Source organism: Sinohyriopsis cumingii, chromosome 10, assembly GCF_028554795.1.
Source record: "Sinohyriopsis cumingii isolate HCF-2022 chromosome 10, ASM2855479v2, whole genome shotgun sequence".
NCBI classification, from domain to species: domain Eukaryota; kingdom Metazoa; phylum Mollusca; class Bivalvia; order Unionida; family Unionidae; genus Sinohyriopsis; species Sinohyriopsis cumingii.
The window spans coordinates 111993198-112011471 of NC_142970.1; the positions used below are offsets into that span (position 1 = coordinate 111993198).

At 35.9% G+C, this 18274-nt stretch overlaps 1 protein-coding gene across 3 annotated transcripts in view; it reads left to right on the forward strand.

The window, feature by feature from the left end:
* LOC149791032 (glycerol-3-phosphate dehydrogenase, mitochondrial-like) overlaps nucleotides 1-18274 on the forward strand; it is an 81331-nt gene that overhangs the window by 37168 nt on the left and 25889 nt on the right. For all 3 annotated transcript variants that reach the window (XM_089972924.1, XM_089972925.1, XM_089972926.1), the window contains 4 exons: nucleotides 2080-2187; nucleotides 7213-7347; nucleotides 11621-11799; nucleotides 15554-15685. In XM_089972924.1, coding sequence (XP_089829050.1) covers nucleotides 2080-2187; nucleotides 7213-7347; nucleotides 11621-11799; nucleotides 15554-15685 — 554 coding nt within the window. The remainder of the gene's footprint in view (nucleotides 1-2079; nucleotides 2188-7212; nucleotides 7348-11620; nucleotides 11800-15553; nucleotides 15686-18274) is intronic.

The following is an 18274-nucleotide window of genomic DNA, read 5'->3' on the forward strand; positions in this document are numbered from 1 at the left end:
ATGCAGCGAAACCGATGAGCCAAACAAAATATACTGCTTCAAAGCAAACCAATTTTATTCATAGAACTGTCTGGCTGAGCCAAAGCAGCTGTACCAAGCCACCATTCTAATATACGGTCACTTTTACTGTCATATCTTATGGAAACTGATGCACATGAACAATACAGCATCATCATTGCCATATGGAATGCACTTGCCATGCTGTACAAGATGTGGACAGTCCCTAGCTAGACAAAGGGGATGAAAATGAAATGCCTCAAACAGAGGGAATTCATCTTTAAGGCAGCCATAAAAGAAATCTATTCGAACCAATCAGTGTCTGAATGTCCACCTCCACCTACAGCCATTCCGATCTACACAAGGTCAAAGCCTATGTTAATGAAGACAAAGACTGGGGGCCCCAAGTGGCCGAGTGGTCTAACGCGCTCTCCGTTATGGATTACTGCCATCTCACCGCTGTCTGCGTGGGTTCGAGTCTAGGATTCGGCCAATGTGGATATGTGAGAAAGCTTGCCGGTAGCTTCTTTTGGGTCGGTGGTTCTTCCCGGAGTTTTCCGGGGTTCTTCCTCCACCATTAATACTGGCCGCCATGTATAGCCTATCGTGTGCTGAAAAATGGCGTTAAACCCCACAACAACAACAACAATGACTGAATTGTCCATCATTTAGGACATTGCCTCAATCAGCAAAAGTTGCAGAAATCACAAGACATCTGTCAGAAAAAATTCATGACCCCGGTAATGCCTTTTTTCTGTGAGTCATTTGCCACCTAGCTTCTCATCTCACTCATATAAGTCACGCTCTGATGCATATTGTTCGGAAATATCTAATGTTGGTAAGGATGTTTCAATTTTGGGCATGACTTTATCTCTATAATAAAGTGGATCAGCAAGTCATCATTGCCACCTCCAAGCTAATAAGGAACATTAGAGCAACTTCCTCACCACTTGACTTAGCATCCTTGGTGATATTTTTGCCCATGAGGAAGCCAGAAGCAATTACGTCTGTGATCCTCAATCTTTTCACACACACCATGGCTAATGCCTGAAAGCCTCCTGCAACAGGGACTTAGATGAGATGTTCTCTTGCACTCCTTCTAACTAAAGTCCCATCATGTGGTGGCCCTGTGCACCCTCATGTATGTCTCTCCCCATCTTTTTATGGATTAAATTCAGGAAGTCATAAAGCAGGCAGCAAAAGAGTTGCCACTCCATCCAGTTTTCCCCATCTGAAAGTCATACTCAGGGATCATTCCAAAGAAGAGACAATCACTAGCAAGGACACAGTAGAATTTCCAAAAAATGACAGAATAGCCAGGTCAGTTGTGTCATACATCCCCACTTCTCACCATCAGGTGTGGAGAGGATATAGGCAATGTTTCTCCTACAAACCTCCCGCCACCTGTCAATGACTTAAACTTTGCACCACTTCCGAGCTACCTGTGGGTGCCAGACTCCTTGTCTTCATCAGGCTTGGTTCAGTCTTTTTTCTCCAAATGATTGGGTGAACAAAGTTGTGTCGGAAGGCTTAGAATATTATTTATTCAGCCTCTTCCACCTTTGTAGCTTCCTCATTCTTTATGATGGAAACCCCAATGGATTCCATGAAGGCGGGCTTACTAGAGAAGGAAATTAATCTTGTATTCCTAAAGCAGGCGGTGGAAGTTGTACAAAAGCTGTACACTCAAGGCTTCTATTTTTTACTGTTTCTGGTAATGAATTCCAGTAGAGAATTCAAGATGGTGACTGACTGAATATGACAGTAGCCTTTTTCAGGCAGGTACAATATTAGTTTTTAATAACATGAGGGAATTATGGAAATTATGACACTGACTTAATATGAGAGGTGTCTGTTCAAGGAAGGTAACCATTTTGAAAGGTTTGATTGTAGATGCAAAGTTTAGTTTTGGGTTTTTTAAGCATCTGGTGGGTTTATTAAATGCTAGTAAAGATGGATCAGAATATGGCAATCTTTTATGAATTGTCTCGATCACATAAATCATAAACAGTAGCATCATCTTTAATTCTCAGCTGTATACTTTGACATGTTTTGCATTGTAACTTTTTGTTTGCCGTACAGGAACAACAGATAATGCATGCGAAATCACAGACTACCCTACTCCAACAGAGAAAGAAATACAGTTTATCTTGAATGAAATAAGAAATTATCTCCATTCAGATGTGGAAGGTAAGGAAAATTTCTGTTCTATTAACATAGCTTCTAGTATATATTTTGTCTGCACACAATTAAATTGACTGGAGTGCTTCTCCTGAGTGTACTTTCTTAATTGATTTAACTAAAGCAAGTAGTTTAGCTGGTAGTATTATTGTTTAGGCTGTTAATATACATGTGGTGAAGGCACAGAGTATGTAGAGAGAACACCTGTTACATAAATGACATGGGGCAATAGGTCTGCCTGTAAAATTATTACAGTGTAACATACGTTAAGTTCAACATAAATTGTAACCATTTTACCTTTTTGGGGGTGCATTTTTGTTATTTTAGATAGGTCTGTGATTAAAATCCCATCTTTATGTTTGTATAATTATCTTTTTCACAAAATAGTTTTATATATATGCATTAAGATCATAAGAGTTCATTCACATTCAAGTCATTGAAGCTGTATGATCAACTATATCTAACCTTTCTCAACCTATCAATAAATCATCTGAATTTTTAAATTATCAAAAATTAATGTTTCCTACTTATTAATTTAAAAAAGAAGAATGTGAGAGTGATATAATATTCTCACAGTTAACAGATCATCATGTTCATTGCAGAATGTGTGGATTGACTCCATGATCACTCAGCAAACGCTAGACATGTAGACTAGTTGAAATGAGTGCTGTATGTAAATAATTTGTTACTTTGTTTTGTGTTCGTATTCTGGTACTAATCTGCATGGATTTTATCTGTTTATCACAAGATATTTAAATGCTTTAGATCTAGATTAGTAACAAACATCAATACACATTTTTCATACCATTTCCGGTAATTATGGCATGTAGTGTATAAATTACATTTTTTTAATACAGACTGTGCTTTTTTGCCACTTTTATTAGTAATAATTATGCTTATACCTCTCCTGGGTTTGGCATTTATGAAATCTGCATGATCCATTTTGGAGAGTGGAAAGGCTGACCCTGTTACTTTAAATGGCAGATTGTGACTGTATCTTAAATATCAACCACAAGTTGTGATATAATGGTCATTTACCTGAATGTCTGTACTTTTTAGTAGGGGATTTTTTCCCTGAAGGTGAAGGTGGTGTTAAGAAAACTAACTCAGAATGGCTGATATTTGCTGTAAGCATCATAACATGCAAAGGCATCCAAACCTGCTTGTATGCAGTGGAGGCATCCAAAGCACTTTTATGAGGTAAAGTGTTAAATTAAATTGTCTGGTGCAGTTCTGCTGATAGTACTTAAGTAATGTACTCAATCTGCTGAGTGTATTATAATGATGCACTCTGTCCAGGTAGTGCTGACATGTGCCATTTAAACGTCTTGAACACAGCACTAATGAATGGAGATAGCTAAATTATACTATAAAAAAAATAATAAACTTTGTGCTAAAAGTTTGAATTGTAGATAGGTTCTGAATCTGTTCAACAAATTGCAGACCTGCCAACTTTTATGATTTTGCTTTAAGTCTTAAAAAAAATTACCCTTAAAATACGGACTAAAAGCATACAAGCAAAAACTACGGAAAAATGATAGGTGCCGAAAAATCCGGATAATCAGTTCATCCATGTTTGATATGAATCCAGGTTTCATATTAAGAGTATTGAAATAAGTCAGGGAACAAGACTAACTTTACAGCAGCACCCCAGATGCTTTAAACTGCATGTATTTGTTCATGCAAAGTGTCTGCATGATCAAACTGTTGATTATATAAAAAAAATTAAATGGCGTCGAGAAAACAATGCTTGTTTAACTTCAAGATGAAAGGGAAAATAAGCTTCTAAAATAGTAGTAATAGTCAACACAGAAGAATAAAAAGGAGTAATCATATTCTTGTGAATAATAGCTGGAAAGGAAACAATTACGTTTATTGGACATCACGTGCCAATTTGAGTATGTCTCATGGTGGGAGATATGATTGCCATCATCACATGAATGGTAAAATAATTTCCAAGAATTAAGTCAAGTTGAGAGATAGCAACAGGCCAATGAGTTGCACAGGGTTTGGAACTAAAATTTGTGCAACTCTACTAGTGGTAAATAAAGTCTTTGCATACTTTACAAACTTTTCAGTTGAACATAATGTTTATCATCGCTGCATCAAACTTTTAATTATGTTTTCCACTTTACAATAACAGTTATTGATATTTTGTTACACCTTACTGAAAACTGGTCAATCTTACGGGAAACAATCAACTGCCTTACTGAGACGAACTCCTCAGGGTTGGCAGGTCTGAAATTGTAAAAGATTAGAGCTGTTTACTGCCATCATTTTGCCATTGCTTCTATGGACTATTTCATATAAATATGAAACTAGATTCAATGTATTGATTTGTGGGCATAATCTTTTGTGTGCTGCGTGCCAGTTGTTTTCAATATCTATATCATTAAAGTGCTTGAGAATACTCTACTGCCATTATTTTTTGATCATGAGTTAGTTACAAGCAATTTCCATGAGCATGATAATGCGATGAACAGTTAACAAATACATTAAAGCAATGTGATTTATAATTGCTCAGAGATCAAATGAGATGAAGTCAGGCATTAAGAATTGTTAACTTGCATCATCCAATTTTGCAAACTTCTGTTAGTATAGAATGATGGTAATTGTCAGGATTAGTGATCATAGAAATAGCTGTATTTATGCTCATTGTGTTTCCTCGAAGCTGATAATGTTAGATCAGCTGTCAGCTGTTAGCTTTTGGGATGAGAAAATATGAGCAGGTAGTGAAAATTACAGGTTTTGTTTTGGGGAACCGCATCTCGACATCTGTCTGTATAAACTGATCTGAAAGAAGTACAGTGCAACTCCTCTATAACGCGAATTCGGATATAACGTGGTTGTGGCGTGGCTCCTGAAATATTTGTATATTCATTCGCACAAGAAAAAATACTTTTTGTTCAAAGTACATGAAGTGGTGTATAAAAAAATGTATTATCATTATATGGAAGAGATCGCGTATAAATTCGAATATAATATGATCATGGCTTGTTTCCTGAAATGTTAAATACATGTATGTGTATTTTTCTTGTATCGGGAAAAAATATATTTTTTTAAGTACGAGAAATAGTATGTACAATGTTTATTATCATAATAGGGAAGAGTTCATGTATGAATTTTAATAGAATATGATCGTGGCATAGCTTCTGAAATTTAACAATATCACCATGTTCTTGAAGTGTTGTGCCAAAATAAACATTATCCAAACTGTTACTTATTACTGGTCCATGAGTAAAGCCAATAAGTCATCTTTGTGATTGTCTTCAATTAATTCTATATACAATCGTTGCTCAAACAATAGCCAACACATGTGTCTTCTTTCACTGCATAAACAACCAAGCAGCAGACAATGCGGTGGTTGATAAAAGATTATCACAGCTTAATAAACATCAAAAAACAAAAGCCGCCGACTAGCTGGAAATTGAAAGGATATGAAATTGTACATGTGTTCAGCTTGAAAAAATTTATGAAAGTGTCTCATGACCATTGCAGGCCTACTGCACTTAGTTCTCGGGTTTTACATGTGTGTCGGGTTTGCTTATGAGGTCGTTATTAATTTCCTATTTTTTAATAAAAATATTTTACCATTATGGAAAATGAAGTTCACAAACACAATTCCTTCTTTTCACTTTGAGGAAGAAAAAACATTTATTATCATTTTGGGGAAGAGATTGTGTATGAATTTGAATATAATATGGTATACAATATGATCATGGCGTGGTTCCTGAAATTTTAAATACATGTACATGTTTTTTTCTCATACCTGGAAAAATACTTTTTTTAAAGTACAAGAAATAGTGTGTAAAACATTTATTATCATTATGGGGATGAATTCAATCACAATACGATTGTGGCTTGGCTTCTGAAATTTAACAATTTCACCAGGTTCTTGAAGTTTTTTGCCAAAATAATTCTCTGGTTTTACATGGGTATGATGTTTGTTTATGAATTTGTTATTAATTTCTTATCTTTTATAAAAATATTTTACCATTATGGAAAAGCAAGTTTACAAACGCAAGTCATTCTTGGCACTTTTGCGCATTTAGTATAGTAGTTTTTCAAATGTTTGTTTCGATATTCACAGAATCTTAAGTAAAAGTTATATGCACTTTGAAAGCATGTGTAAATTGTTAATTATTCTTGCTGTAGTCTTGCAAACGAATAGGTGTACAAGTGTTAATTATTGGAAATTTGCAATTGATAAATATACATGGAAATGCATGCAAGAAAATTTTTGCAATATGAAATTTGTGCAGACACCAGTTCATAGACCCTGGAATGTAATGAACTGCTCACGTGCTTTGTCTTTCTTAACCTAATTTTGCTGTTAATTCTTCCCATTGAATTCAGACACATAATGATATGTGACAAAATTACTGAGTAGTTTAAATATGTATGCAGTTTTTTAAATGGAATTACATGTATTATAGATTAATTACAAGCCCCGATGGTACGATATCAGATGACAAGTAAATGGTGTTGATACTCTCTGTTGAAGCTGTATATTAGACATTGAATTGAGACGCACTGTTCTGGGGAAAAAATTATTGAATATTGTAAATCTGTATACAATTTTTCAATGGAATTAATGCATTATAGATGAATTGCATGCCACAATGGCACGATAGTAAAGGGCATTGATACTCTATTCATCATATACATTAGACATGAATACACATATTAATGCCATTGAGTTGTTCTCTGAAAAAAGTAAAATACTGTAAAATCCCGCATTAACGCAACCCTGATATTAACAAGATCCAATTTTTTGGACCCCAGTTATCACATTATAGCGGAGTTCCACTGTATGTGTCTCTAAGATGGATATGTTGGTCTGTTAAATAGTTAAGCAATCAACATCATTCATCCTGTTTAATACAATACAATGGTTTTGTCACTTTAAGGTAAATGTTATTTGTCATTTTATTTCGTCCTTTAAGTTGGTTATAGAGTGAAGTGAAAATTGTATTAAATGAACAAATTTACCTGGCTCTTGTTGAAACACATTATACTTTATTTATATTTCAGTGAGGCGAGGTGACGTTCTCTCAGCATGGTGTGGAATTCGACCCCTTGTAATGGATCCAAACAAGAAGGACACACAGTCTGTAGCCAGAAATCACATCATAGAAGTATTACCAAATAAACTCATAACTATTGCTGGTACATACAATTAACATTTTCTTACATTGTTATAATAAAATTATATCAGTTGCCTAAGGCAGCAAATTGCTGGGAGGGATTATGACATTTTTTAATACCATAAGAGGCTGTAAACATTTGCTGGAGTCTAGAATTTTTTCTCGGATTAAATCAATAGAATTTGATGCCTTTTGATGGATTCTGTCTGTAAGTTAATTCTTTCCAACCATAATGATTGGCAGGGTAGGAAAATTTGTTAATTGAAAAGGAACGACCAGCTTGCCCTTTTTATGTCCCAACTTATCTAGCATAAAGGGGCATACTGTTTTACTATCTGTACATCGGTATTTCCCTACATCTGTGTATCTGTATTTCCTGAAGTCATTTTAGCCTGTTGCCAAAATTACCATTTAAGAGTCATCAAACTTTACATAACATTATCAATTTCCTAAATTGATGTCATAGATTTTCAGGCCATTATGTCAATTTTTAGCTGTTATCCATCTTCCACTTTCTTTTAATCTGTTAACATAAGTTATTGCTGCCTCATGTAAAGTTACTAGAAGGCTGCCATGAAACTTGACACATCCCAAGGCCTAGGTGGTATAAATGCAATGGTACTACTTGTACCTACAGTAATACGGCTGCCACTGTGGCTTTCATAAAAATCTTGTCACTGCTAATCCACCTGATCACTTGATCATATCAAAATGTGGTTTTCACTAAAAGACTGATATTCAACATGGCCAATACAGCAGCTGTTAACGAAAATCTTGACCTTACTTCTTCTTAACAAATGTCATCAATATATGGTGTTACTGGAAGACGTTTTATTTTGACCAGTTAGTCCTAAATGAAAATCTGCCAGTCTGACATCCATTGTAGCCATCATGACAGCCATGTTCAAAATCTTGTTATCACTACTCCTTATCAACATGAGGTTTTCACCAAAAAAGAAATATTAGTCAGGTTGGTCCTAAATGAAAATGGCTGCAATTTATTTTTTCAATATGGCTGCCAACTGCCATTTTGAAAATCTTATTAAAACTTCTTGGTGGTCATATTAAAATCGGATTTTCACCAAATACATATTATTTTGTCTATTTGGTCATAAATAAAAATGGTGCCAGTCTTACAGCTGGCGTGGCTACAACAATCATCAACTTGAAAATCTTGTTATCACTATTTGTCATGAATAGATGGTCATATAAAAATTGGTCTTGTACCAAATAATCTCTTATTATGTATAGTTTATCCTAGAAAAAAGTGATACAAATCTAAACATTCAACATAGCTGCCAAAGTGACCATCTTAAATATCAGAAATGATTTCTTCACTTAGTAGTGATCAAAAGAATTGGTTTTATCTTAGAGTATTGGAAAGTCCTTTTGCCATTGGAGCATCAGTTTTGTACTTAGTTTGTTATGCCCACCCAAAAAGAATGTCCATGCCCATATAGTCCTTCTGTACATCAGTCTGTGGCCTTTAGTCATTTCCATACAATAGCATTAGTTTTACATCATCAGCTTATCAAATTTTGAGGATGGTTTGTACTTGGGGTAAGGAAGATGCCTATTCGAGGATGGTTTGTACTTGGGGTAAGGAAGATGCCTATTCGAGGATGGATTGCACTTGGGGTAAGGAAGATGCCTATTCAAGGATGGTTTGTGCTTGGGATAAGGAAGATGCCTATTTGAGGATGGTTTGTACTTGGGGAAAGGAAGATGCCTGTTCGAGGATGGTTTGTACTTGGGGTAGGGAAGATGCCTATTCATAAATCCATGGTCAAAAGGTTTAAAGGTCAGGGTCAGTGGGAATGAATGATGAAAAACGGCTTTATTACAATAACTTTAATTCTGTTTCACATGATCATGGCCTTGGAAAGAAATTAATGATGCCAATAAACAGAGATGCTCCTAGGACACGTGTTCATGAGATTCTTGCAAAATTTGTTATGATTTTGCACACTTGAAAAACAGTGAAGCATGAGAACTCCCACAAATTAGTGTCAGGTTGTTCATAAGAAAGTGTCCTATTCACAGAATACAGTTTTTTTCAGCCATTCTCTCTTAAATTGCTTGCCACAACAAAAGTCAAGCTAGATAAAATGCGCTAAAGGCTCCAAAATGGCTGATTTCCAGCATTCTTTGTCTTTTGATGACATAATGATGAAGGCAATGTATTTTTCAGCTTAGTACATTGGAGCTGGGAAAGGGGTAATGGAGATAACAGAGTGATTTTAAACCCGAAAATGTTTTTAAATACAAGCTATTTATACTTTTGGATGGAAAAAAACAGATGACATCACCGCTCTGGTGGCTTAGTGGTTATATCATCCACCTCAGATGCAAAAGGTCTAGGGTTCGATCCCCGGCTGAGTCATACCAAAGACTTACAAAAATGGTTCTAACAGCTGCCTTGTTAGGCGCTTAGCATTAAGAGGTTAGTGTTAGGACTGGTCGGCCTACTATAATGTGACTGTGGGACATCATGCTACATGTCAGTGGCATGATGCCCTAGTGCTAGACATCAATATAAACTGCCGCACTGCAGACATTGTAGCGATATGACTGAAAAATTGTTAAAGCTATGTTAAAAATCCAAATCACGCACACAGAGATGACATGACGGTTTAATTTCAGCATTTTGAAATTAAAATGTATAAAAGGCAAACAAGCAAGACAAATTAAAATACAGTCAGTTTAAAAGCAGAGTGCACTTTTTGTTTTCTTACTAGTCACAATTTAGACCTGTGGGATCATATGTTTCAAAACCCTATAGCCCAAGCTGCTCACATAAAAGTTATGTTATATCTAGTAAATAAGAATCTGAAAATTAAATTAAGTAGATATCTATTTGATCAAAATAACTGTTTGGACAAGTAGACTGTGGCATTAATGGACTTAAACTTCTAATGCAACATTATGGAATAGTAAATCTGGCATACCTGGCATAGTAGTCAGCAGAGTGCTAATTCAAGAAAGTTAAACTTTGGCAAAGCTTATGCTGGTGAAAATCTTATTTTGGAGCAGAAATATCCAAAAGACAATACCTGTGAACTGTGAAAATTTTTACTATAGGATTAAATGATCATGGTTGGGTATTTATTGTGGTGTAAATTTTACTTTAATCACTCACAAAGTAAATAAAGTCTGAAGAACTTTGTGTCAAATTTGTGAGTGATTAGGTAAAATTTACACATCGAATAAATACCCAAAATTGATCATTTAATCCTTATAATTCTAATTTCGTCCTTTCTTCCTCATATCAACTTACTCCAGCAACAGTGCATTCCAATTTAAGTAGCGCATACTTTCCTTTCACTCACCGCTTCAGATCACCCCATAATACATAACCTGTACAGAATCACACAAACATATTGACTACTGTCACAGTCATGTTTATTCAGAAACTTGTGCTAACTGATTTCAGAAGTCAGGCACTCAACAAAAGACCATCACATAAGCTCTTCTGATCCATGACCAGCAGAGCTAACTAGGATCTGCCCATTCTGGTCAATAGCATGACCAGCTGAGCTAACTAGGATCTGCCCATTCCGGTCAATAGCATGACCAGCAGAGCTAACTAGGATTTGCCCATTCCGGTCAGTAGCCTGACCAGCAGAGCTAACTAGGATTTGCCCATTCTGGTGCTTATTGAAAATGGTGCTCCACTAAGGCCACTATGCCCTTTGTCTTGAAAATCTTATCATTTCTACACCTTGATGGTCATAATGACATGGGCTTTTCACTAAGGGACTTATTATAATGTCTAGGTGGTCCTGAATAAAAATGGAGATCTGACATCCAATATGACTGACATCCAATATGACTGGTATGGCAGTAATCTTACAAATCTTATTATTTGCTGTTCCACAAAATGAAAAGTCAAATCAACATGGGTTTTCACCCTAAGATTTATTGTGGTGTCTGGTTGGTCCTAAATGTAAATGATCCATTCTGACATACATTAGGGCCATCTTGAACAGCTTATTTCTTCTGATGATGAATAGATGTTCATTTTGGCATAGGATATTCACCAAGTTATTTCTTGTCAAGTTAACTTCGTCCTAAATGAAACTGGTGCTTATTACCACTCATGAATATCAAAGTTGATTTCAACACTCAGAAGTCAATAAAAGAAATGGTCTTATCTCCCCTAAATTCTCCTGAACCAGTTGGGCATCAGATCCTTCAAGGAACTTGGGAGGGGGACAAATTCAAGTTAATCCTGTCTACCAATCCCCCTACCCCTGTTTTGAACCAAAAGCTATTTTAAAAATTATTCTTAACAGGTGGAAAGTGGACAACATACAGACAAATGGCAGAAGAGACTATTGACAGAGCTGTGAAGGAATGTGATCTGAAACCTGCCTCACCCTGCAGAACAAAGGGATTGATGTTGGATGGGGCTCACGGCTGGTCCCCCACCATGTTCATTAGGCTGGTTCAAGATTTTGGGCTGGAAAATGAGGTGAGGAATTAATTATATTTCTTATCTTTATTTCCCACCATGAATGCAAGCACAGCATACAGTGGTAGTCTTGTCAGTCAGTCTATATGTTTTGTTAAGTTGTGCTTTTAGCTGGTGGAGTGTTGGTGTTCCATAAAATACAGTACTTGTATCACAGGTTTCAAATTGTGCACATTGCTCTGTGGTCATGGAAACAGGAAACAGGATATTTAGTAGACTTTTAGTACCCACTGAAGAATATTATTTGACACAATGACCAAAGATGTCTAAGACACCCAGATGTAATAAAGTCAACCATGGCAGGCATAAATTTCCTTTCTGCCTATCCTTTCAAACTACAGTTACATAACTTGCTGTTTGTTAATGACCCTCAAGCTTTCACACATGCAGAGGATGACATTTTGTTCTGTATTTGCACTGACCTTAAGTAAATTTCAAATATCCCATGAAAAGATTATAATACTAGCTTACCATTTTCTCATTATAACAGCTTGACTTTACCAAAATAAATATTGTGTTAAAAATGAGAAAAGCATTCTAATTTTCTTTTTAGTTATTCCTTAAAGAATATATTATTGAATTAAGTTCTTCTGACTCACCATTTCATAATCATTATACTCATCACTTTCAGAACTGCTGCTCACCCAGCATATTTAATGCACTATCAGCTGTAAATCCTACTAGTTTCTCTTAGCTGACTACTCACCCAGCATATTTAATGCACTATCAGCTGTAAATCCTACTAGTTTCTCTTAGCTGACTACTCACCCAGCATATTTAATGCACTATCAGCTGTAAATCCTACTAGTTTCTCTTAGCTGGTTGTATTGTGCTGTTTTCCAGAAAATTTCATGAGACCCAAAATTTGTTTATTTTGAACATCAATTAAAGAGTTAAATTTGTATTATTAAATTTGACAATTACTATATTGAAGTTTATTTATTTTCTAACTCAGTATTATATTAATGATATATAGCCTATTCTCTTGAGGGCCCTGAGAGGCTGTGTGGTCTAAAGCACTTACCATTCCGGATCACTGCCATCTCACGCTGTCTGTGTGAGTTCAAGTCTCAGGCTCGTCTAATGTGGGTACGTGAGAAAGCCTGCCAGTAGCTTCTCATGGGTCGGTGGTTCTTCCTGGGGTTTTCCAGGGTTATTTCTCCTCCAGTTATACTGGCTGCCATGTATGGCCTATCTTGTGCTGAAAAATGGCATTAAACCCTACAACAATAACAACAACCTATTCTCAATGTTTGTGTGTTGGGGGGGCACTTTGTTTATTATAATTTTAATTCAATATGCATGTAGGTGTTTAATTTTACAGAATTCATGTCAGTGAAGAACAAGTCTAATATTCAGATGATAAATCCACTGATGATCAACATGTGAGTGCAGTGCTTACGTATGGGACAGGAAGAAACCAACAAAGTTATGGCACAAAACCACATGATTAAAAACATCATGGCTTGCATATCTTGTTCTCTCTACACATTTGAACTAATCAAATGCAATTTATTCTATTTGATTTGGAAACCATTCAGTGAAACCTCAGATTTTTCAAGGATTTCATCATTGACTGCTGTTTTAATTGTCTCAACTGTATATTTATAAACTATTCATAAAAATTAATTTCTATTCAATCTCAAATGTTGTAGAAACATTTTACAGTATGATGAATTTATTTATGTAGAAGGTGATACATTTTTCTTGAAGATTGTATAATACATCTACCTGCATATATAATAAAATAATTTTTATATGGAAAACGGTGACACTGATAACCAGTTATAATATCATGTTTCCACGAAGAATGACATCCACATCTTTCTCTCTCTACAAAAAAAAAAAAAAGATAAGTACTATAACTGTTTGTCTTGGAACGCAATGACATGCTACCAAGTTATTTTTAATCAAACTTGTTTTGAATCAAATTACTATTAACATGGAAGACTGAATAAAATTGTTCAGTACTGATTAGCCCCACCCCTTTTTTACACTTTGTACATGTAATACCATAGATCATTCACCAACATATCTGCTTTTACCTCCACTTCTGAGTCTAAAGTCTGTGTAGGAGACTTTAACTAGTTTAGTTTCTGTAAGATTCAGCTCCATTTTGGGTATTTATAAACTCTTTGTTTTTTATTATTTGTAGATTATTTTGGAAGTAGACTGAGTTTATGGTTGTTTGTAGACTCCATGCTGTTTCACAGTACTGACTAAATTTTAAGTTCTGTCCAACCACGTTTGTATACATATTTTGTTTTGACATTTTTATTTGTACTCAAGCTAAGTTTTAGATACAAAATATTAAAACACACGGTACACTATTAAAGAACAGCTGATGATATAGCAAAGTTTGCTTGGCATCAGGAAAACCAATTTTGCAGTATGTGTCATATGAAATAATGAAAAAGTTTAACATCTACTGAAGAGATTTAAATAAGTAATTTATTTTCCTATATTTCATCCCTAAATTTAGTACTTTTAATTTAAAAATGATCTCAGGCCCAAACCAGCAGTTATACATGTAATATTTTCACTGTTAATAAAAGACTGCAGTGGGATATGCATGATAACGTTTTTATATCAATGGTAGATTTACATTAAGTCTAAACATGTGTTGAAATCACTGGCTGTTCATTTCTTGGGAAAATTTTGTTGCATACATGTATATTTGGAGCAGAAACGGTACATAGAGACTGTGCTGGAGGACATATATTGGGTATATAGAGTACCATTATCAGAGCACACATCCCTGCTGCTCTGTACCCTACACTGGCTATCCATTCAATCCAGAATCAAACACAAAATTTGTTCTCTGTGCTACGTTTCACTGTTGGACTCTAGTCTAACATCCTATCTGACCTCACCCATGTGTACACACCACAAGATACTTATGCTCCTCTTCTGACAATCGTATGCTCATTATACCCACTACGAAAACAAAGTCATATGGACAACGTTCTTTTGCATGCCAGGGCCCAGCAACATGGAATGAATTGCCCACTGAACTTAGACAAAAAGACACAGTGATCACATTCAAGAGGGCTCTCAAAACTCACTTATTTCGACTGCAAGAACAAACTTAAAGACCTAATAATGTTTCCTTCCTTAAATATTCTCAGCATATTTTTTAATGTTTTCTAATTTCATGGTGTTTGTTTTTGTAATCATAGCATTATATTTTTTTTAACTGGAGGTTCAGGATCATGGCAATCTGGGTATCATCTTTGTGATGTAAAACTGGAGGTTCAGGATCATGGCAATCAGTGTATCATCTTTGTGATGTAAAACTGGAGGTTCAGGATCATGGCAATCTGGGTATCATCTTTGTGATGTAAAACTGGAGGTTCAGGATCATGGCAATCTGGGTATCATCTTTGTGATGTAAAACTGGAGGTTCAGGATCATGGCAATCTGGGTATCATCTTTGTGATGTAAAACTGGAGGTTCAGGATCATGGCAATCTGGGTAGCATCTTTGTGATGTAAAACTGGAGGTTCAGGATCATGGCAATCTGTGTATCGTCTTTGTGGTGTAAAACTGGAGGTTCAGGATCATGGCAATCTGGGTATCATCTTTGTGATGTAAAACTGGAGGTTCAGGATCATGGCAATCTGGGTATCATCTTTGTGATGTAAAACTGGAGGTTCAGGATCATGGCAATCTGACAGACTGACATTCATTTCAGTGTGTCCTTTCAATTCATTTAAAAAGGAACAGTAAAAATTAAGTTTGAACTGTTTTTCAGGTTGCCCAGCATCTGGCCAGCACTTATGGAGACAAAGCTTTCAAAGTGGCCAGAATGGCAGCACTGACTGGGAAGAGATGGCCAGTCATGGGAAAGAGACTTCATCAGGAATATCCATACATAGAAGCAGAGGTATTTGTACTGTCCGATAAATATTTTCCTTAGATTTTGGCAGACATGAGCAAATTTTTGTACACCCACGTTTCATGATGCATGCATGTAGGTATTTGCATTGTGGTGGCATCAATAACATCAGTTATCATGGATCGCAAAATTTGGATGGTTCTTTTCTGAGTATTTTTCCACAAAATTTACATAAAGGGGAGGGATTGACCAATCAGAGAATGTGTTGTCAAAACGAGAGACCATTATACCCGTCTGTGGTATTGAGAGGGAGTTACTGTTCTTTACTGGTCTGCAGTGTTGAAAGGGTTAATTTGAAAAAATTCGGATGAGGTATCATCAGTTGTAACAAATAAGAAAACTTCTGTATGTTTGATTATTAAATATACGAGTAATTTTTGGTCCTGAATCAGCTTGTGCTTCAGTTATAACATCATTCTGCCATACTACTATAGTTTCCAGTACTTATTAAAATGATGTTTCTTTCAGAAAAGCACGCTGAAGACTTTCACCTAGCATCTGTAGTTTTTGCAACTCTACAGTTTTAAAACTTGATTACTTTTGACAAGAAGCCAACTTTATACATCATTCCAATGAAGTTAGTATAAATTTTGTTTACTCAGGTCCTCAGACATGAGGTGAGTGGGGATAATAAGGGTTAGCTGTTGTTAATAATAATTTTTTAATGTTTAATTAGGGCCCAAGCTTGACATTTTGTTAAAATGGCCTAATATGTGCTGACACACTGCCAGATTGATAAAAAGTACTTGGGGTGAGGGACTGAGGGCAAAAGTTCAGTTAAGATGGGGGAGGTCCATTATTTTTTCTCCATTTGCACCACTGATGGTAATCAGCAAACAATTATATATTTACTGAGAAGCCAATCTTTAGAAATTGTATTCAGTTCTTGATCAAGTTGCCCTACTCAACACCTGTTTAACCAGCTTACTGTGACTGTTATAGCCTGAAAGCAGTTGGACTGTAGGAACATTTAGTCAGTGAAAAGTGTATTGGTTTTCTGAAGGCTATTCCATTTAAACATACATGGTACCCAGGGAAGGCAGTTTAAAAAAAAATGTTGACTAGGGTACTTTGATATCATAGAATTCAAATAAAAATGATAAAGAGAATTCTAAATTGAATCTATGCATGAGTACCCTACTTTAAAAGTGCTTTCCCTGTGTCCCATGTATGTTTTAATGGAACAGCCCTGACAAGGAAACAATGTGTTAACCTAATCACCTTTGAATTTTTCTGCACTTTAACCTTTACACTTTCAAGTTTTTTTTATATGTAATTGCTTCAGAATGAGTGAAATACAGTACAAGTCTACATGCTGCTTCTTTAAAGAAAAGAAACCTTTAGAATACCTTATCTTCTGACTTGGTTTCATTTCTTTGCTATATTGATGTAATAGTGCACTGTGTGGCTTTTAGAAATTATTTTGATAAATTTTGTGCTTTGGAATCTCATAAAATAAATATGCATAAACAATTCCTGTACCAGCCAGCCATTATGGCATTTACTGTCTAAAATATGCTGTTCCAGCTATTGTCCAACCAGTCCAACAATCTATTATACCACCAGTCTATATGGCATATCCTATGGGAATAATGGTATGACACCATCATTGCCATATGAAATGCTGGCCCATGGTGTACAAGAGGATGACAATCCCCAGCTCAATGAAGGGGACGAAACAGAAACACCTGAACTATGCAATCTAATAATGTAAGTAGGTTTTAAGGCAGCAGTGGAAGAAATCTATAAAAATCTTGCCCATGTCCGAATGCCCTCCTGCTTACCTGCATCCCTACCTAAAATGTCAAAGCCAATGTACATATAGACAATGATGACAATAGTCAATTATTTAAAACAGTGCCTCAGTCATCAGAAGTGGTAGCTTGGTACCTCAGAAAAAATTTGCAACCCCAGTAATGCAAAAGCCTTTAACATTGGTCAGTTGCCAACTTGCTTCTCATGTAATTGCACACTGATGCATACTGTTTGGAAATACATAGTGTTGACAAGGATATGTCTGCCTTTGGCATGGCTGCCCACTGTTCCACCTCCAAGCTAGAGAGGAATGTTGAATGAGCTTCCTCGCTACTTGACTTAGTGTCTATGGTGATTTTTTTTTTTTGGGCCTCACTGATAAGGTTGGAAACAATTGCACCTGGGATACAGTGAAGAGTATTGCTAATGGTCTGGCAGCATCCTGAAACATAGATATAGTTAAAAGAGATGCACTCCTGATCTCTTCATCTCTAAAACCTTGCTGTGGTCTCATGTACCATTCCATTTAGTTCTATCCTTCTGTTTGAGGGTCAAATTGAGAAGGTTAGAAAACAGGCATCACAAGAGTTGCCCCTCCACCTGTCATCACAACCTTCTATATCAGAAAGTCCTGTTCAGGAATTGTTCCAGAGAATAGACAGCAGCACAGATACAGTAGTAGTTTCCAGCCTTGACAGAGTAAGTGTGGTCAGGCAAATTATATACCAGCAGATAGGGAAGGAAAACAAAAGTTTCTCCTTCTACCAATCTAACTCAATCTGTCAGTGACTTATTGTTTTCCCAGCTGCTGGTGACCCACAT